Genomic DNA, 22,085 nt, shown 5'->3' with positions numbered 1-22,085 from the left:
TAGAAACCAGGCTCAACTCAGTAGCCAAGCCTACTGAATTTGTGCCCAGGCCTTTGCTTGCTTGCGTGACCTTTTTTGCTACTAGCTTATGTCGTCACATTGGAGTATACCACAGGCGGCCCAAGCTCCAGTTGTGAGATGATCATCTTGCGCAATAACAGTCATGGCGGAATTATAAGAATTTGTATGGGAATATTTACGACCGCTCTAAGGTATAAAATAATACGTCAAATTCTCTAAAAAAATACCTCACCTTACTTTCACAGCGTATCGCTTGTTATATGACCGCTTACTTTGATGAAAAGAACGCATTTTAGCGAGTTGTCCATTTCGAGGTTTTCAACGTTCATAAGAAAAGCCCTTTTCTTATGTACGTTGAAAACCTCGAAATAAACAACTCGCTTAAATGGACTCTTTTCATCAAAGTAAGCGGTCAGATAACAAGTGACACACTGTGGAAGTAAGGTGAGGTCTTTTTTTTTTGAGAATTTGACGTATTTTTTATTCCTTAGAGCGGTCGTAAATATGCCCATACAAACTCTTATAATTCTGTCATGACTGTTATTGCGCAAGATGATCATCTCACAGCTGGAGCTTGGGCCGCCTGTGAGTATACAAGAAACATCGGCTTGTAGTAAACACAAACTCAAATTTTTACAGCAGTATAGTGAAAAACGTTTTGAGACCGAAGGTAAGTAAGTATTTTAGTGTTTTTCAACCTAAATTTAGTGTTTTGCTTTGTAATTTTACAACGTACAGTGAATTGTCAAATTAATAACTCGAAAAACCTTCAGCCAAAATTAAACTCTTTATTAATAACCTTATACTTTCTTGATCTGATATCCCAATTAGCGATAACACCAGAAATTATTTGCTTTTGTGATATGAAATATATATATATACCTAACTTGTTAAAGTACGTTGTCATAAAATAATGCACCTAGCAGTAATTAATCTGAATACGCAAAACTGTACTTATTTAACGTTTAAATTGTTCCCTGGACAGCCTGGACATCTGAGGCAACTGATACTGCATTTTGGGAGTGGTGGGGATGTTTGCTTCATACTGGCTATGGCTGTACCTTTCCTTGAATCTGCCCTGTTGTTTGTGATAGTTTTTCCATACATTGTATGTTATTTTTTTCAGAAAATTTAAGTCTGCTAGAAGAAAAATTTTTTACAGAAGAATCATTTTCCTATAACGTGTACAACTGTTGCTGAAATTTGCAGTATTACTGATATTTTTATGATAACAGAATTGTCACAAAAATTATTTGACATTAAGGTGGTGTTGAAAACTGCATTGAGGTCTACTGAATATAGTTAAAGTACTGAATTTCACTCTATGACTTACAACTACAGAACATGGGGCTTTTTTATGATCATGTACCTGAAAAAAAAAAAAGCTCTCTTGGCTCATTTGCATCAAGCCACCATATATAATGCAATCAATGTCTTGTTTTTTATATCCTGAGTCAGTGCAGAGTTAGAATCAATATTTGAATGTTAATTATAATCATATAAATCCAGCTGAATGTATTTCTTTCATTACCTTTCCACTGACTGCCAAACCAGCAAGCCTCGAGGCATTAAACATTGAGGACTTTTTAAAAGGCCCCGTATTGTATACATGTAGCTGCTCTGGGGAAGGGAAGTGGTAAAGTTTGAAACACAATAATAATAATGATAATAGTGATAATAATGATAACAATGATAACAATGATAATGATGATAATAATTATTTATAATAATTAATTTTTCCCATCCTTTGCTGCAAAGAATATTGAAAAATTTGCAATGAAACTACTCCAACTTCTCTGAGTATTCATGTGCTGGCATTGATTAGATAAAAATCAGTTCAGATGAAAGCAGCTACTGTTATTGCTTCAATAATTTTAGACAGCTGTTAGGAAAAATGGTTGTGTCCAATGGGGTATTGCTAAGTTCTTTCCATTTTTATAGCTCTGTAAAAATGGATTCAGAACTCATTCCAATGATTGCTCTATCTTTTAGGCCCAGCATTTGGTAAGTTCTTTCTAACATTGTGTGAAAGATTCCTTCTTCTTTTCTGATTGTTGAATTTTTTACGAACTTTCATGTTGGCTTCTCTCTGATAATATATGATCCATGCAGTACTGGGCACAGGATCATGTCTGCTGCTGAAATGTTCTCATAAAGCAAGTCATACTTATGCTTCAAGAAAATATTCATTAAGAATTGTGCCATGTTGTTATAAACATCGGAGTTGACTGTAAAAACTTTCTTGTTACTGGCTTGAGACTGACTTTCTATCAGTAGAAAAATATAGTCTATCACAAAATTGGAAAGTTTGCCGTAACTTATCTTGTGTTTAGCTGGAAGGAGCTTTTCAACATCAGTTGGCTCCCATGCTTTAATTCTAGGATTCCCTGAGATTTGGACCCCAGCCATGGCAATTCCCTCTGCTTTGCTAATACTGATGTTACATCCAGTGTAGAATATTTCCAGGGTATACTTCCAGTAGCTGTCTTGAAAATGCCAGGTTTTTCAGCCTTTAATACATAGTAACCAGGTGGAAGACAAAACTTGACAGGAAACTTCTTCCTTTTTAGAGGCATACTGGGCATCTGTGGTAGACAGTTTTGGACCTTAACAGACATAGAAGAAATATGTGTAACCTCTTGCATGTCTTCAACCTCATCTTTTTCATAGAAGAGGAGATATGCTTCCTGGCTTGTAGCTTCAAGATGTGAAGACTGTCGAACTGTGGTATCACTTGAAAAATACCACCTCTCTTCTCTTTTTAGGTAACACACATAATGACCAGAAGAAATGGTGGTACCCTCATGGACAATAACACTTTCTCTTTGTAATCTATTAAGTTGTGAAGTTTTTTTCCATCATTTTGAAATCTTACCATTTGAATGCAAAATGACAGAGGTGCCTGGCATGTGACTAGCCTCTTCCATCCATTAGTACTCTGGGAGCAACTGATGTAGTAAAAATGAAAGAATGCATAATTTAATATTTGTGCAATTCATTATATATAGACAGGAATCAGCAAGGGGAGGGGGGCAGGGGGCTACTAGTTTTTCAAGTAACTAGACAGCATGGAATGAGGCATTACACATACTGTTGCTTCTTCATCTACTAGTTACTGGAGGTCACCCAGTCAGTCTCCTATACCACTAACCATGATCCTTGACATCACCATCACCATCATTACCATCATCATCCTTGTTGTCATCATTATCTCTTTATTTGTTAAATGATGTTGTATTGAAGGCAGCAAATAAGCTAATGTGGACTTATTGCATTTTGTATTTGTATGAATTTTTATTTCATTATTTGCCTTTTCTCAATTGATTACAGGAATGAATTGTATTCTTCACAACACACAGACACAGAGACCAGACCACAGCAACAGGGACCGCATCTCCTACTCTTTTCAATCCATGCATAAGAACTTGAATTTGTACAATTGTAGTAGCTTTGACATTCCTAATTTCTTGCACTGGAAGAAAATAGTCTGCTTTGTGCATTGTAGTTTATAGTGTTAAGCACTGTAGCAGTTATCAAAAAAATAGTTGTATTTGTGTGTCCTTTTGGTGTTAGGTTTAATGCTATTAAAATTTGTTACCTGCTACAGTAATAAGATGATTCCAGCTCCACTGGGTTAGAATGGTCCTTCAGGAAGCTCTGTATAGTACAACCCTTAAGAATGAATAGACAAACACCACTAATGGAACAGGATAAATGTTTGAATAATACTGACTAATAAAGTGTGTGATTGGGTATAAGAAATACTATGGTAGCTTGTCTTTGTGATGAGTATTTGACTTTTCTTGTAGTTATTGGCTAAACTAAAAATGTAAATGTTGAGTGCAAATAGAACTGTTGTCATTGTTGTCAATGTCAATGTTTATTCTCCCACATGCAAAAGAAAAATGTAAGGGTGGAGGTGATTATTATAGAGATCATTTTGACCACAAAATTCACTTTTTGTAAGAAAGAATGTGTAGTAAAGGTGTAGTTCTAGAAAGAATTGAAAGATCAACACACTCCCACCCCAAGTAGGATCATTGAAAATTCCAGGGGAGAGGGGGTCCAAAAGTGCCAAAATTTTTTAAGGAAATGCTTGACATGAAATGAATTTTTCAAAGGGGAGGGGGGGTTGAACTCTACCCCCCCTCAGAAAAAAAAGAAACCAAAAACAAAAATTTCCATGTGGCAGGGACACCATTCCTGGATTTAATTTTGCTGTCTACAGGTTTGTGATTGTAATTAATTTAATCCACAGGAAATTGGCATAGTCAATTTAGGAGTTACCAAGATTATCAAGTCAATATGGTCCAGAAACTACTCATTTGTCCAGAGGGTGGGGCTGGGGGAGGGGGATGGGGAGGGGTCGAAAGTGTTAGGTTTGCGTACCGTTTTTACTCTTTGCACTCCTAGTACTCGTACACGCACATTTTAGATGAACGCGCAACACAACAGTGTCAAAAAATAATCGAGCAAAGAACTACGACTTGCAAAGCTTCCAGGACTAATATAAATTTACCGCCATAAACAGTGAAAAGGCCTTAAACATTTTACTCGTAGCTCCGTACAAGGTACAACTTCCTGTGACGTTCTAACAAGATTATCCAGTTGTCAAATACGTATTTTAATATACGTATTTTAATTGTTTCATAAAGTCGAAATAAGCTTAATGTCAAGAATAACTAAGCGGATTACCACACTGATGACGAATTTTGTGGTTCATCAAAAAAGTACTTGGTTCAATTACACAGTTCACCGATGGGTTGATGTTGTTTGCCTGCTGGGATTTTATGTCTTCTACTCCAATATCAATGTTATTTTGACGTGCTAAAATAATATTGAATACATTTTCAAGACCTGTTTTAGATGAGGTGCACTTCTTGTGATTGTGCTGCAATCCAGTGAGCCCTTCGGAAAAACATGTCACTGAGAGCAGAGCTTGCAAGACACTATTCAGAAAGCAAGTATTTCCAAGGTTTGAAATTCCCTTTGGATCCATTTGACCGTGAGTAATATTTAGAATTAACGAAGAAAGTGTATTATAACCAAAGGCAGAAGATTCGTATATGTACGGAGCGGAGCGAGATAAGGTAATATTATTTCCCGCGAAAATTACACAAAAAAAGGTAATAGATAACTTCCCATTTGTTTTTTGTGGAAAATTACAACAACAAAAAAAAGGTAATAGATAACTTCTCATTTGTTTTTTTCCCGCGCAAGTAACAAAAATGTTTCCTTCCCTGTCCACCTCCAACTACACTTCAACCAGTCGGGGGTGGTGAGTGAAAAATTGTTTACGTCATCAAAAGGCTTGGTTCCCTAGTTGAGCCTGGTGTCTAAGCTCCTTTAGAAAGTGATCCCAAAAAAAATTTTTGCTTCCCGCTAAAGAATCACGACAGGAAAGAAGCGGGAATTTACGTCGGAAAACGTCGAGTAGTTGAGACAACCTTTCTTGTCATTTTTCCCTCTGAAACTAGATGGAGGCGGCAAAGTCTCAAAATTGTTATGTGTGGTGTGTGGATACAAACGACTTGGAGTCTTGTCTAGTGACTGTTTGAGCGATCGATGTAGATGATGTTATTTGTGAAGGAGGGGGGCATTGGGATTTCCGGTTTTGCGGTTTTGGCTATTTTTAGCTCGGCTTTTCGGTTTTTGTGTTAAAAAAATTTCAGTTTCTTGGTTTTGGTGTTCATTGCGGTTTGCGGATATTTCGTTTTTCGCGTGAAATACTAACGGGTTTTCGGATTTGATATCAGATGCGGTTTTCGGTTTTTCCTATTTGACCTATTTGGGTTCCGGTTTCTCTTCGATCTGAGCGGCAATTACGCGCCTCTACTGATCTCGAATAGCCGCTAAACGTACATGTTATCGAAAGGAATGCGTGAAAAACCAATTGAAAGGAGGGGGGAGGGGAGGGTACGGCTACAGGTAGGGTACGGCTAAGCATGAAATATCGCCAGGGTTTCTTTATCAACGCCACTTCAAAGTTGGTGACCAAGTTACAGGCCACACGAGACTGATTGATTCAACATTCCAATAGAATCTCCAAACTTTCAGGTCTTAGTTCGCGAATGGAAACGTTAGATTAAGATTAGGGATTTTCGATAAAATTTTCCAGAGCTATTGCTTTTTGCGACTGCAAAATTGCAATCGTATAAAGGACTTTGGTGCGAATTTCCCTAATTTAACTAGGCTCCGTTACCAGCTGCTGAGTCCCCAGAGACCATGCTCGAGGTCCTCGAGAGAGCAGCTGTTAATTTAAGCAGATACTAGAAGATACGAATGCCAAGTCCATGGCATTCATAAATCCTGTAATGAAATTAGTGCAGTTTACTCTGTATGCTCCACTTGTCACCACTGTATCGGATCGATCAGGGTTTTAATAACTGGGATGTGTATATCTATTGGGTTTGACAGTTTTGCGTATGGTTTTCGGTTTTGATCAAATTTTTTTCGGTTTTTCGGTTTTGGATTATCTTTTCTACGGGTTTGCGGTTTCTAATAGGCCCCAATACCCCCCTCATGAAGGATGCAAGAGGCCTGTCGAAAAGGAAAACGAATTGGAAAATATACCTTTATCGTGTCATTACTACCTCAAGTTACGTTGATTATTATTTGAAGTACTCACTTTCGTGAGAGCGTTTTTTAGAGCTTGAAATAGTGCAATGTACTTCTAATTTTAGCGAAAAATTGAAGTTTACAGAAGTTTATGTTCTGTTTCAAAATATTTTTTTTGACATGAATCGCAAACGGCGGAGCCGATTACCAAAACAAAAAAGTCAGTGTCGAGTAAAAAAAAGTAAGACAACGTTAGTACTAGAGATACGGTCGTTACATCAAAGAGCTTGTTAGAAATTGAGGAATAGTTATGGATTTTACTACCGAAACAGGTAGACTGTTTTTCCGCAGACGTGCGTAACAGTTGCCGTTAGCGACAAAGGTGATCGTTTTTGGTCACGTGACTAAAAAGGTGTTAGCACAAAAAGCAAACGCTCGTAATAACATTCCTTGGCATTTCTTTGCCCGCGCTTTTGCTGTCTGTCGTCGTTTATCTGCTTTCGTTTAGTAATACAACATGAACCAGCTAAAAATGTTCTATATTTCTTTTCCGGAAGATCGATGGTGTCTACCTTTGATGATCTGATCGAATCTGATGCGAATCGTAAGGAATAAATTAGAATGTTTACAATTTACTCCTGATGAAGAATTGTGGATTCAGGACAAGGACGATGAGGATACTTTTGTAAACTTGCGACTTGGAGATTCGTTTCACGATGGCTTCAGATGTGCTCAATTAGTGTCAGGTACAAAATTCAGAAGGCTAAAAATCAAAATCCAGTGGCAGCCAAAATTATATCCACCAAGCGACGTGAAATTATTGAACGTGAGATAACGGCAAAACTGGTGTCAAAGGTGCAGAATCGAAATAGCGGCTGTTATTTAAAGTGGAGAAATCTAATTTCTTTACGGCCACAGTTACTGGAATGAATGCACCACGCTCTTGGGAATGTTTTCGCACGGACAACGAGTTTAGCTGCAATTATTGCATGTTTAGCGGCAATTATTGCAGTTTCTGAATCTGATACGCCAGTAAGCCAAATGACAGGCTATCACAATAGTCAAGGCGGTTAGAAATAAAGGCAGTTATCAGAGTTTCAGTACATTCTTTGCTAAGATGTTTCCTTATCCTCCTAGTATATGCTTTCACCGATGTGCCGCGTTTCCTGTTTTCAATTTTCGGGAAACTTTAAACGCAATTTTTAAGATCAGTTTTTCCGATCGCGGCTCTCTTGCATGACTTCCAGACCAGCTCAGTTCATCTTCTTCATCTTCTGTGGTAGAGCTAGTTTTCCATACAAAATATTATTTTGTAAAGAATAAGAGAGACGGTAAGTCTATTATTAATATTATTATTATTATTATTTATCTTTTGAACCAAATGCTGTAAAATTAGTGTGAAGCAGATTGATGGTAAAGTCGTTTTGCGGCCTAGCGACCGCATTTCTTCCTGTACACACACAACTTTCATGACGTAAAACAAAGGGGATGCCGAGACATATTTGGGACGTTGGATATGTTGTGATTTATCATAGCAATGGGACCGAGAGGAGTCCAACTCAGTCCGTAATCATACGAGTGACTAACAAAATCAGACGAGCGCGAAGCGGGAGTCCGATTTGTTAATCACAGTATGATTACAGACAGAATTGGACGACAAGAAATCGTTTTACCAATCAATCATAATCATTTCAATTTCCGAAAAAACAAAAACACCAAGAACAAATATCTCCAGTGGAGAAAATGTCTTTTGTTCAAAATTCCTCTATTTTGGAAATTCCCCAGTTTTTCTTTGGATAATTGGTTGTTGCTATGGTCACTGTGATCATTTCTGTGATTGGTGGATTAGCTGAGTGGACTTTGTATGATTGGCTGCTTCGACTGTCCGATTACAGGTGTCCAGTTACAGCCAACTGTCATTTGTTGTGGTGCAGAAAACTTTAGGTCAACGGGGTCAAGTTTTATGAACTTTGATTGGACCATTACATTTGCATATTTATGATGTCGACTATGAAGCCTCTAACAACCATCCATACAGCGTAGTTCACCACGACGACAAGCCTCTCGTCTTACGCTTCCTTTCTCAAGCACCTAAAGCGATAGAATGTAGGTAGTGCCATATGGAGTTCCCTTGAAGAAAAATGGTGATATCACTTGATATTATTCTTTCACTTGAGGAAAAATGGATGCACCCTGACCCAAACAATCAAGGGGAAAAACTGCCGTCGACGAGATGTACAACGAAATTTTATTGTATATAACGCTCCTGCATTTTGAGCCGATTCCCATACTTCAACCCCGCCTACCTGGAAATTTCACTAGAAGTGAGATCAGCCCTGAAGGATGCACACAGAATTTTGATTCAAGCAGAGCTAGGCTGCGGTGAAATGTTGCGAGAAATATCACCTTTGGCTACCGGTAGCACCTTTGGCTACCGGTAGCACCTTTGGCTACGAGCATTTGACACCCGAGGATATAGAAACGGTAGCCATGTTGACTGATTTGTGAGAACTTCACGAATGCTTATTTTTTCCTGTTTATGATGTGCTGGGCGCTGTCCACTGAGGAAGAGTACTTGTTCCGTTTGTCATTTATGGAATTTTTTAATATTAAAATTGTTTTATTGAAAAACCTGTTGTTTTGTTTTCTTATTCCCATCTCACCCTGCTTAACCTCCAAAATACTTTGGCGTGACATTTTGTCACATGACTCGTGACAATCATAGCCCTTAAAGCCAAGCTATTGTACATCTTATGAATTCACTAACATTTCTGGTCACGCGAAAAATGGTTGCGAGGGGCCAACCTTGCTACTATTGTTCATGCTCACTGAAGATGTAAAGCGCGTGTTTCAGTTTATATCAGACGAAAATAGCATCCATTAAAAGTCCGCTGACTCGTTGGAACTTGGGCGCAAGCCAGCATCTTGTAGCTCAAGTACTCACACAACATTGACACATTTATTTATTTTATCGAAACTAGTGTTTTTTCTCCAATCCGGTTAAAGGAAGCCGTTGCTGTATGTGCATGCCTAAGTTCCACAGCAACAATGCAATTTTTTAGAATGGTGTGATCTACTGTATTCATGAAGTTTTATCTCTCCTCATCGAGTAAGTTGAAAAATAACTTAACAACGAGGCTAATTCAAGAGTCCGGCACCTTTTTTTATCTCTCGTCCAACATGAAATACGAAATCTGAATAATGAAAAAGTGCATTTGGTAAGGGAAATTCGAGATGCACAAAACAGTTGCTGTTCAGTAGTCTTTAAAATAAGAAAGAGCGGAAATTATTACAGGAAGTAGGAAAAAGTGGCCTGAAAGTGGCATGGTACTTTGTGAAGTAACGATTGGACTGCATAAATCTCCATTGCAGCAAGTGATGTTGCATTTCACTTTATAGCCTCCACCACTGATCTTTTGACACACTTTAAGTTGTTCCCTGGCATCGTCGCACATTTTCTTGGTAGCACAGCCGTAGAAATAGCTTTTAATCGAACCAACGCTAGCCTCGACTTCAGTGGAAATATTAGCACAGTTGTCTGCTATTTCAGGACATTCAATCTTCTCGCTTGACTTGCCACAGTCATACAGCGATGACGAGCTTAGGCAGTGATGGCATTTCAAACCGCTAACTGCGATAAAGGAGAAACAAACTACGCTTAATGTGAATAACAATTGTATGATCACCTGGAGGTTTGAAAGCTAAATTGATAGGAGTTTCCTCTCAAAAAAGCTTCTAGCGGGACGATTTTTGTTATGGGGACTCTGATTCCTCATTTCCTTCAGCCACTAAACGTTGATAGGGGAGTGCCTTCCCCCACAAAAAAATGATTATAAAAGAAAGGAAACGCTAAATATCTCGCGGTGTTGACTAGATTTCCGCGCATGCCTGAGATTTCAGCTTTGTGCATCCGGGACATAGAATTTTGGCGAGACTACATGCATGATCAATAAAGGCCTATTTACACGGTACGACTTAGTCGCATGCGACAAGCTTACGACAGGCCTACGACATGACTTACAATTTACACGCGCACGACATTTTCACCTACGACATGCCAAAATCGCGTGCAATTCCACTCGTTTCGGCCGAGGTCATTGTTTCAATAATTTGCAAGAGAAGGAAAAGAACCTCTTCCTCGCTCCACAGTGATATCATATTCTCTATTTCCTCATCTGAGAATGTATTTTTCGCTTTGGAAGCAGTCTTCGACTTTCCGGAGGCGACTTCCTCCGCCATTTTGACGCAAGAAAATTTCACCTTCCTCCCCTACTCAGTAGAAATTTGTCACAAAATACGTCATTTTCTATCAATTTCGGCTACGATTGTCGCAGCGTTTTAAAACATGTTTTAAAATCCTACGACATTTTTCGTGACGTGCACGACAGTCGTAAGCGAGTGGTAGGTTTGATTTACACGATACAATTCGTGTCGTAGGCCTGTCGTAAGCTTGTCGCATGCGACAAAGTCGTACCGTGTAAATAGGCCTTAACATGTATTTCGTTATTTAATGGTATTGCAAATAAGCTCTCCTGACGGACAATAATCAACTGATGCTTGCAATATCTCGAAAGTTCTAAAAATTACACTCCCATACAACTAATATAAAGGGCCTTTGGCGATAGCTCATTGCGTGACCTCCTCTTCGTTAACCCTTTAACTTATAGAAGTGATCACCATGAAACTTCTCCCTATAATCCTAGCATTATCCAGCAAATGGGTAATGAGAATATTCAAACTTATCAGTTAGAAGGTGTTATCTTGATCTAACACCAAATTCTCATTACTAATTTACAAGGAAATATATTGCAGCTTGAGGGGAGAATTTACAATTTGATCTTGGGAGTTAAGAGGTTAACACGATAAGTTCGTCAGTTTCAACCAAATATATTCCTGGCTATGAAAACAGAAGCGGCAAGTTTACCCCTAACAAGTCATATGACCAAGTGTGACAAGGTTTTTTATAAGGAAAATAATTGGGTTTCATCAATTGAGTTCATGATGGAAATTTGCTTTCGAAGAAACTCTCAGGGTGGCCAATTTACGTTGTCAACTGGATAAAGCCAGTTTATGTAGTTAGACTCCACCGACGCAACACCACACTTTCCTTAGAGACGTAGCCCGCTTGTTCATCTCCTATTTTAAAGAACGCTTTTAAAACTTAGCTTGTGCCCGTAAAACACGGAATGCGCTAACGGAAAGGGTCACGTAACACAGCGTAAACCAGGTCTCTGGGCAGTTTCGTTTAGTACTATATTAATATTGTTAATCATTCATTGCAAGTTACTTCGGCCATTATTGAGATTTTTTCAATAGAACTATCATCAATAAATGTATTCGTCAGCGATTTTACTGAAGGAAAACGTGGATTTCTATATAAACTTAAACATGGTATCGAAACTTCAAGTGGAGCTGATCTGGGAGAGCACATAACTCGGGCGAAATTCAGACTAGAGAGCCATTGTACACAAGGGTGCGCCAAAACTTGCCCCACGAAAAACCAATCCCTCTCACTGCAAAAAATATGATCCAATACACCAATACATATTGAAAAAAGCTGACAAACCGTATGTTTAATTACGTAATCGGCTGAGCTCTAAATTCAACGCCTTCGACTTACCTGCAACGAGCGGAAGAATTAAACCCACTAACAGAATTGTAATGCGGCCAGTAATCTTCATGCTCATAAATAATTGACCAAAGCGAAATTTTGGAGCAGGAGGGTCTTAAATTGGACAGGATATGAACCTCAAAATCACAAAACGAGTCTCTCTCACTTCACCAAGTATGCTGAGTCACTCAAACAAACAAACGTAACGCAAGATTAAGCATCGCCAACATTCTTCTCCATTGTACTCCGGGACACTGTCATTGGCTTGAACTTGCCCATGAACAATATTTCTGAAGTAAACCAATAATTTCTCGTTCGTGCCATGGAGCGTTTTATGTTAGGCCTTTAATCATATGAATTTTAAGTAACCTTCTGTCTTAAATATGTTTTAGCTTGTTTAGATGTTAGAGGATGGTTAAAAGGTAATGAAAATATAATTTGTTTTGCTTTCGCGCCATGTGTTTTCAAATGTAAGGGTGAAAATTTCGTTTTAAACCCTTTAACTCCCAGAAGTGATTAACACGACACTTCTCTTTACAATATCCTCACATTATTCAGCAAACAGGTTATGAGAATACTCAAACTTATCAAGTGCAAGTTGTTATCTTGATCTAACACAAAATTTGTGTAACTAATTTACAAGGAAATGTGTAGCAGCTAGAGGGGAGAATTAACAATCAGATCTTGGGAGTTAAAGGGTTAAGTGAAAAGTAAAGTGGATGAACCCCGATGAACAATAATAGCATGCTTTACCCTTACAATAAAACCTTTCGACTTCCGGTGTAGCGAGAAAATGGTAACAAGGTTATGTAAGGGGACACGAAATAAACCCATACTTTAACTTGGAAGAGTGCTTTACATCCGATCGAGTGTGAAAATTCTGCGGCTGAGAATCTGTAACGTAGAATCAAGTCCAGATAATCTCAGAAACAGAAAACCTAGGGAATGATTCTCAGGAATTTCTCGTGTAGACGGTCTAAAATGATTCCCAAATATGACAATTTTAATCTTAGGTCGACAATGCAGTAGTGCAACACATCCCGGCCTAAGAAACCCAAGTGTGGCAATCAAGATGATCATAACTACATATCTGCTGACACTTAATTGGCAATAAGAGGAACAAGGTTGCAAACCTTGGGCTTCTACACTTGCCTCTAGCTATCAGGCAGGATGCTACTGACAATAAGAACAAGAAACACACCACGACATAAATCAACACTGACTTTATTTATTTACAGAGGCAATGTCAGCGGCAAGATCATTTCTGTCTGAGCAACGACACCGCTGTTCTTACCAGTGAACAAAACTTAACCCTTCTCAACTCCACCCAACTTAAAGTGTAGTAACACTAACAGTTCCTTTGGTCTAAACACCTACATTACTTCTGAAAACAGGAAGCTCCAACAAGAGATTTGTTGTTAATTAAGCTAATAAAAAAGAGACTTAAATCAGTGTTGATTTAAAGGTGCTTTTTCCTAATTCTGCAATACTCTTTGAAGAGGAATTCAATTCTGTTTCCTCCTGAAGGAGCAACCTAAAATAAAAATAAACAAACAGTGAAACAGACATTAAAATCAAGCAGCCCAACAACAAAGACAAATGCTTAAGTTACAGGTATTAGCCTTGTAACCCTTTAAATCCCATAAGTGACTGAGAAAGATTTTCTCCTTACAATATCAATACAATATCAAGCAAACAAGTGATGGGAATGAAGAAAATATCAGTTAGGGGATTTATAGCTGATCCAAGACCAAATTTGCCACAATAATATCAGGAATTGTATGGTAGATGGAAAAGCAAATCACTAATGAGACATTGGGAGTAAAGGGGTTCAGGCCAAGTGGCTCTTAACTGCCAGTGCTTATTTCCAGTTTCTGAAATACTCAGTTACAAGGAGTGTGTCCACTCTTTTTGGATGTCATGGTCATCTTCAGAGCTCAGCAATTTTCCAGTTTACCTTACAGTTTGTGGTTACCCATTAATACCCCCAGGTGAAAAGATGTCTGATTCCCAAAAGACCCCAGAGTAACCCACTACACTCTTTTGTCTAACATACCCATTAGAATTTGGAGAATTAAGGAGATAAACAATAAAAGAATGTGTCAATGAAGTGTAGAATTCTCTGAGTAAGACAACTAAAAAAAAATCCTTGCCATCAGTTTAGAGAATTCTGTGGAGCTCTTAAATCCTTGGAGTAAAAGAAACAATTATTTCCTCATTATACCATTCAATTCTGTTGACAATGAAACAGTAAAGGCTGGTTTCAAATGATGTAAGATAACCAAGGATGGTCTCAAAACATAACACACTGACATTCCAATAATAATGAGCTAGGAAAATACCACACAAGTGCATTTAGTTAACCAGAGATAGCACTTCTGGTCCAGTTTTACCCATCTAATCCCCTTTCAACTATTGCCATTTTTTACATATTTTCCAAGAGTTCTAAGTGGCATTGCAATGATTAACACTGAATCTGAATACCCAGTGGTTCATTTAGAGTTTGCAACTTTTAAGGCTTCACATGCAGACCTCTAACCAAACTATTTATGGAATTAATATGCACTTAATGACTAGTTAGAAAGGCTTGACATGAATATATTTTGCACAAGGTCTATTCTTCATGACCAAGAGCCAAATATTTTTTTCCATCAAGACCTCTCTCTCTCTCTCTCTCTGATAAAGTATTTCTTCCTTCCTTCTTTCAGCTTACATCTGACAGGGTTGTGCAGCTTTTTTTTTTTTTTTTTTTCAGCACTGTTTGCCTGGTTAACCATGAACTTAGGATTTTTCCATCAATGTTTTTCATGAGGTCATATGATGACAATTTCTGTCTATAATTACAGCTATTGTTCAATGTTTATTCTAACCTTCTGTGAGTCTTGCTCTCCCTCCTGTAGGCTGACAGAGCACCATAGAACATGACACACACAGAACAACTGTCTGGGCATGGCTGAACACAGTTGTGATTTTGTAGCAACCTGTGGAAAAAATAAGATGATTATTACTAAACTCTGTACAGGGCTCCAACTAAAAACAGAAATTTAGTCCCTAAAGATGTATACTGTGACTTTGGTCAGGGGTTAACAGTTTACTGCGCATGTTCTGAAACCTGGACCATTCAAGAAATGAAACATAATCAGTGCATTTGAAGGGCTTTTCAAACATACAAAAGTCCATTTTCCCAAACCTTTTTAATACCAATTTTATAAAGCTTTCAATTCCTTCACAAGGTTGTCATAAGAAACCAATAGGCAGCAGAAACCTACTGGTTACCAGACCTGCTTTTTTTGTGAGCATTAAAAGGTGCTTGAAGACCAAAATTTCATTTGACATTTAACACTGGTCACCTCAACATCACCAACCAACAAAAACGTTAAGATTTAATAGTTTTATTTTTGCCATTGTTCGATGGGAATGAAAACCTTTAAAATGTGCTGTTTTAGGTTAGCCTCCTGATTTCTATTTTATTACTTTGGTGGCTCAGATTCCAGTAAATGCATTGTTAAAACCAACTGCACATTTTTTTTACCGAACAAAACAGTATATAAGTCACAAGATTATCAAGCTACACCTTTTTGTCAAGACGCATTTCCCAGCCATAGTGTTAATGCCTGAGAAATATTAGTTTCAGCATGAGATTGAATCTGTTTGTGCAAGTCTCACACTCACTGCTTGAGGCTTGAGACCTCTGAATAAATACTACCATTTCATTGATCATTGCAATCTCTTACTTCTTCTTCAGTCATTTTATTTCCTACTGTTACCTGGTTACCTTTAGAAATAAATTTATCACTCTACATCACTATTTGCTAATGACTTCACCTGGACACTTCACATCCATGAAGTAGCTGTTTGGACTTTGAACAAGCCGTTTGAGTTTGTGCTTCCGTTTCTCTTCCTCAACAGAGGGATGCAAAAGATCCTTGAACAACTAAAGAACCAATTCATAACACAAAGTGAGATCCAGAATAACAGACAGTACCAATAGTTTTAAAAGGTGCCCAAAGGATTAAAATTAGCGGTGATTCTTATGCCTTTACTGACAAGCACCTTGATTGTCCCCAGTTTGCAAATTTCACAAAAAGTTCTTCATATACCAACTAAGCACATTTCCCACGATAACTTCACCATCTTGAACGAGGATCTAAATTACTCAGACTAACAATTACTAGCTAATAATCTAAAAATTTCCTGATGAAAGGTACTTTACAAGAAACTGTACCCTTATGTTGTCAAGCTAGCCGCCGTTTCCTTGTATGATTGTTATACACGAAGTAAAAGAGTTAATAAATAGGAAATACTGGTGCCTTGGAAAGGAGCATTGTTCATTGCAGAAGGCTATTCACCCTTTGGGGATTTTTCAGTTCGTCCTAAGGACATCTCGAATAACCGATCTTAATCTACAATGAACCATCTATACTACATGGTCCGACCAATACTTTCTGAAATCAAACACCAACGTTTCTCAAGGAGATCTATTCTCATAAAACATGGAGATAGTGCTTGTTTGAAAGTGAAAATGCTGGTGGAGTTTCTAAAGAAGAGCTAAGTCATGATTGTTCTCGTGTTAACACTGCGACAATACACAATATTAACCCCGAAACTAGTGAAGTAAGTATTATACTAGATTATGGTAGTTATTTGGACATTCTCTGTGCATTTTTGGGGGCGAAATAGGGGCAGAATCGCCTGCTACTAACCGGCATGGTTTTGCCTTCGAATCAAGACCAAAAGAGAGAGAAACGTGTGCAGTGCCAAGACATATGAGGGGAGGTCGGGAAAAAATTTCAGGGCCACAGTTGCACAATGTGTTGCAATAAGGGACTGGGTACCACAACAAAGAAAAAGTGAATGGGGAGAATTGTTTCAGTCTGAAGGTTACGTATAGAAACAATGAATAAGCATTTTTGTTATTAGCTTTAGGTAGATCTGATGGTTCAATTTGTGGACCAGATAACCTTAACTACGGCTTCTAAATAAGAGATTTCAGTTTTGCAAACGCGCCAATTAAGAATTTCTCCAGAGGTGAAGGTGTATATATAGTAGCGGATATTAACCGAGCTGCGAGACGGCGTGATTCTGTCTCATCGGCTGCTCGAAGGAGGATAGTACTTGCTGATCATTCTGTTGAACACATCCAAAATTGGATACAACAAGGTACTTATCTGAACAACTGGTCACTTGATCTATCAAATAAAGTTTCAGATGAACACATACCCTGGAACTACACCAATTGAGTTACATTCCACTAGATACCTGGTATCCCCTCAAAAATGGAATGACATACTAGATAGGATCAGAACTTCTGACTTGAGACAAATTGAAGTTTAACTTTAAGAGTACCTTAGGTTTACGAATCAGTGAGTTTTTATGATTCATCACAATGTAAGTGTATTTTAAGTAGATTGCTGTACTTGGTGAGTATGAATTAAAGCATGCTAGTTTTATTTTATTTATCTCTGACATAACCTAGTAGCTTTCGGAGATATTAAATGCAAAGGAAATCTGAATCTGTTATTAGGCGCTTTTTTTCTCTGTTGTGTAGTATTGGTAAGTTGTAGGACCATAATGGTGTTGCACAGTAACTATCTTTATTACAATAACAGTTATAATCATAATAACTATAATGATAAATCACGATGATAATAATAATTGTCATAATAATAAGAATTTTCAAGCCTCCAAAAATATATATATTTTTAAAATATTCTAAGGTAAAAGAAAAGATAAATGATATCTATAATAATAACAATAATAATAACAATGACAACAATAATGAAAATAATAATTATATAGGTCGTGGTTACACTAGCCCTTTTACCCATGGGTAAATAGCGTTTGCGCACGGGCAAGGACATTTTTGTGCATAACCGCTTTCCCCAGACTGACACTGCCCTAGGGTTATTTCCATAGATACATCAAAAGGAACAAAAGAATTTCCCATGACAGTTCCTGAACTGAAAAGTCCGGTTTATCTACTCCCCGAGGCGGCTTGACCAATCATAAAGCAGAATGTAGCTAATATAGGAAATCGCCTGCAGTGTTTTGAGGTGACCTCCGATGCGCTTGGCTGATTTTGCGCCTTCTTCGGTGTCTTCTCACAAAAAACTGCTGGACTGTTGTATTTATGGAGGACTGTCGTATAGCAGGCAGGAGAATCACTGACATTTAGCTTAATAGATCTCGATTTGTAACATCCATGTTGCTCTGTACTTTTCCTGCCAATTTGTCAGGTCAGTGAACTCATATCTAATTATATTTGACCCTGAAAAGGGGTAGTCTCTCATATAGCGGGTTCTGAAATAACTAATAATTAACTGATAGATATAGCAGAATGGTAAAGTGAGTGGGTACAGAGGGTCAGTGAACAGAGTGCACAGCGGAACAGTGAGTACAGAGGAACAGTGGGAACAGAGGAATAGTGGGAATAGAGGACCAGTGGAACAGTAGGCACAGAGGACCAGAGAAACAGTGGGAACAGAGGACCAGTGGGAACAGAGGACCAGTGGGTACAGAGGACCAGAGGAACAGTGGGAACAGAAGACCGGTGGGAACAGAGGAACAGTGGGTCCAGAGGACCAGAAGGTACAGAGGACCAGAGGGCACAGAAGACCAGTGGGTGAGAGGACCAGTGGGCACAGTGGACCTGAAGAACAGTGGGTGAGAGGACTGGTTGTAGAGAGGACCAGTGGGAACAGAGGACCAGAGGAACAGTAAGAACAGAGGACCAGTGGGTACAGAGGACCAGAGAAACAGTGGGCCCAGAGGACCAGAGGAACAGTGGGCCCAGAGGATCAGAGGACCAGTGAGTACAGAGGACCAGAGGACCAGTGGGTAAAGAGGACCAGAGGAACAGTGGGAACAGAGGACCAGAGGACCAGTGGGTACAGAGGACCAGAGGACCAGTGGTTATAGAGGACCAGAAGAACAGTGGGAACAGAGAACCAGAACCAGTAAGTACAGAGGACCAGAAGACCAGAGGAACAGTGGGAACAGAGGACCAGTGGGTACAGAGGACCAGAGGGTACAGAGGATCAGAGGAACAGTGGGAACAGAGGACCAGAGGAACTGTAGGAACAGAGGACCAGTGGGAACAGAGGGCCAGGGGAACAATGGGAACAGAGGACCAGTGGGTACAGAGGACCAGAGGGTACAGAGGATCAGAGGAACAGTGGGAACAGAGGACCAGTGGGAACAGAGGGCCAGGGGAACAATGGGAACAGAGGACCAGTGGGTACAGAGGACCAGTGGGTACAGAGGACCAGAAGAACAGTTGGAACAGAGGACCAGAGGACCAGGGGGTACAGAGAACCAGTGGGTACAGAGGACCAGAGAAACAGTGGGCCCAGAGGACCAGAGGAACAGTGGGCTCAGAGGATCAGAGGACCAGTGGGTACAGAGGACCAGAGGACCAGTGGGTACAGAGGACCAGAGGAACAGTGGGAACAGAGGACCAGAGGACCAGAGGACCAGTGGGTACAGAGGACCAGAGGACCAGTGGTTATAGAGGACCAGAGGAACAGTGGGAACAGAGAACCAGAGGACCAGTAAGTACAGAGGACCAGAGGACCAGAGGAACAGTGGGAACAGAGGACCAGTGGGTACAGAGGACCAGAGGGTACAGAGGATCAGAGGAACAGTGGGAACAGAGGACCAGAGGAACGGTAGGAACAGAGGACCAGTGGGAACAGAGGACCAGGGGAACAGTGGGAACAGAGGACCAGTGGGTACAGAGGACCAGAAGAACAGTTGGAACAGAAGACCAGTGGGTACAGAGGACTAGTGGGTACAGAGGACCAGAGGAACAGTAGGATCAGAGGAACAGTGGGATCAGAGGACCAGTGGGTACAGAGGACCAGAGAAAAAGTGGGAACAGAAGACATAAAGGCACCAGTTGGGACAGTGCCAGAAGACACCCAAAATTGTTGAAATCCTATGGCTGCATTTAAAGTTATTCATATAAGGTAGCGAATCATTTTTCAACTCTGAACCTTGTGTTTCTGTACTATCAGAATATTATTTAATGTTTTTTTCCTTTCAGTCACAAGTCTAAAAAGCTGAGTTTAGGTGTAGGGCAAAATTTTTTCCCTATGCAAAATGTGAAAAATATTAAGCTTTTCTAGTTACCACATCATATTCCCCTAAAGTTTAAGTGTTGAAGTTTTTTCAGACTTGTTGTAGAATATGTTTTATTATATAATCAATAAGGATGCTACAAACTTCCACCTTGTTCCAGTCAAAGCAACTTAGCTATACCTTTTCCACTTAACAGACAATTTATTTGACCACAAACAAAGCTATTCCTTATTACTAACCAAATTATATAATAATTAAAAGCTTTCTCGTTTTTATGACAAAATCCCTAACCAGAACTTAAATCATACTTTTCTCCTTGAATATTTCAAATTGACACACTTTAGAATTGTTATATATCAGCTGGTAACTTCTTATAGAATGATCACTTTATGACACTCATCTCTATTGTTTGTATGTGCCATTGCAATCTGTAGCCAGGATTTCCCTAAGAGAATTCAAAGTTACAACAGGAGCCTATAAGTTCTCAGTGAAAATTTTTGTCTAAGGTAGCAGAGGGTAATAAATGTTCCCTCTCACAGAAAAATCTTCCTAGTAGGTATTCCATAACCTTATGATTTGACCCTTTCACTCCTCGTGGGAGTAATATGAATGCCCATAACACCAAAGCATTCAAAATTCACACAAATTATCAACTAAGGGACTGAGTTTGATTGGCCACCAAATTCTCAGATCCTAAACTACATGTAGAGAATGGCAAAGCAGTTTTACAATAGACAAAAGCTTTGTGTTCTGGCACCTAGGCCAAATCAATATTATCATCCTCTGGATCAATATGGTGTTCCTGGCAGAGTCGAGCCTTCTGTGGGTGCTTGTCTAGGAATTTGTTAAAAAGTTCCTCTGTACCCACTGTTCCTCTGGTCCTCTGTGCCCACTGTTCCTCTGTTCCCACTGTTCCTCTGCCCCTCTGTACCCACTGGTCCTCTGTGCCCACTGTTCCTCTGGTCTCACTGTTCCTCTGGTCCTCTGTACCCCATAGTCCTCTGTTCACTGACCCTCCGTTCCTATATTTCCACTGTACTACTAATTCTTTGTGCCCTCTGTTCACTGATCCTCTGTACCCACTCATTTTACTCTCCTGCTACACCTATCTGTTAATTATTAGTTATTTCAGAACCCGGTATATGAGAGATTACCCCTGAAGGGAGTCTTTCACTCTGTAACCGCATCCCCAAGGGCAACATGAAACCTGAGCTTAACCAAACCCAAGCCATTTACCCTCCGTAAGGCCCCAAACCCAAGGTATATGTAAACACGGCTATAGATTAATTGAAGGAAGGAAAGTTAAGAAGATTGTTGTGAAATTAACGTGACTTGCATTTGACCGAGTACTCGGTAACTCAAAGATACTCGTGACGAGTATAAGCCGAAGAGAGGCCCTTACTTCAACGCGACTGTAGCTAAGCAACGCTATTAGAACAAGGACAAGTCTCTAAACAAACTGCAGGCCTACGTTGGTGGGGGTGACACAAGAGAATTGGTCACCGTAAATAGTTCCTTAAGCTGACGTTTCGGCGACGAAGGGTCAACGGTTAAAATTTCAGCTCTCATAGAATTACCCTTATACCTGTACTGCATAAGTTCAGAGCCTTAAACTGAAATGAAGTAGAGGATATCCGGACTGAATACTGTGGTAACGCAATCACTCTTTGGAAATTTATTCACCGATCTTGCTGTTGATGTTTTCGTGAATCTCATATCTTTCAAGGCAATCGTCGTGACAGATGTAAAATGAGATATTTGTTTTTGTTATTTATTTTGTCGGGCAACAAGGCAAGACCTCAGGGATTGCACGTGT

The 22,085-nt window shown here is 39.3% G+C and overlaps 4 protein-coding genes across 4 annotated transcripts; 1 reads left to right on the top strand and 3 right to left on the bottom strand.

Annotated features, from left to right (window-relative positions):
• Positions 1–573: 573 nt before the first annotated feature.
• LOC149049437 (uncharacterized) lies at positions 574–3,887 on the top strand. Its single transcript, XM_089197848.1, has 3 exons — positions 574–691; positions 2,014–2,025; positions 3,352–3,887. Exons 1-3 carry the CDS (start codon positions 574–576, stop codon positions 3,531–3,533), a joined length of 312 nt encoding a protein of 103 aa, XP_089053974.1. The 3' UTR covers positions 3,534–3,887.
• A 5,632-nt stretch (positions 3,888–9,519) lies between these two features.
• LOC113679847 (uncharacterized) lies at positions 9,520–12,449 on the bottom strand. The gene is made up of 2 exons (XM_027196821.2): positions 12,200–12,449; positions 9,520–10,210 (listed from the first exon to the last, which is right to left on the bottom strand). Exons 1-2 carry the CDS (start codon positions 12,264–12,266, stop codon positions 9,834–9,836), a joined length of 444 nt encoding a protein of 147 aa, XP_027052622.2. The 5' UTR covers positions 12,267–12,449; the 3' UTR covers positions 9,520–9,833.
• A 949-nt stretch (positions 12,450–13,398) lies between these two features.
• LOC113679849 (small ribosomal subunit protein eS27) lies at positions 13,399–16,929 on the bottom strand. Its single transcript, XM_027196822.2, has 4 exons — positions 16,894–16,929; positions 16,016–16,124; positions 15,061–15,171; positions 13,399–13,724 (listed from the first exon to the last, which is right to left on the bottom strand). Exons 1-4 carry the CDS (start codon positions 16,897–16,899, stop codon positions 13,696–13,698), a joined length of 255 nt encoding a protein of 84 aa, XP_027052623.1. The 5' UTR covers positions 16,900–16,929; the 3' UTR covers positions 13,399–13,695.
• A 3,436-nt stretch (positions 16,930–20,365) lies between these two features.
• Positions 20,366–22,035, bottom strand: LOC149049436 (uncharacterized). Its single transcript, XM_089194964.1, has 2 exons — positions 21,855–22,035; positions 20,366–21,378 (listed from the first exon to the last, which is right to left on the bottom strand). The coding sequence occupies exon 2, from the start codon at positions 21,354–21,356 to the stop codon at positions 21,027–21,029; it is 330 nt and encodes a 109-aa protein (XP_089051090.1). The 5' UTR covers positions 21,357–21,378; positions 21,855–22,035; the 3' UTR covers positions 20,366–21,026.
• Positions 22,036–22,085: the final 50 nt, after the last annotated feature.

This window comes from Pocillopora damicornis, chromosome 2 (genome assembly GCF_964200805.1).
Source record: "Pocillopora damicornis chromosome 2, jaPocDami1.2, whole genome shotgun sequence".
In the NCBI taxonomy this organism is placed as follows: domain Eukaryota; kingdom Metazoa; phylum Cnidaria; class Anthozoa; order Scleractinia; family Pocilloporidae; genus Pocillopora; species Pocillopora damicornis.
Note: the sequence above shows the minus strand (reverse complement) of the source record. Positions and strands in the feature narration are given on the sequence as shown.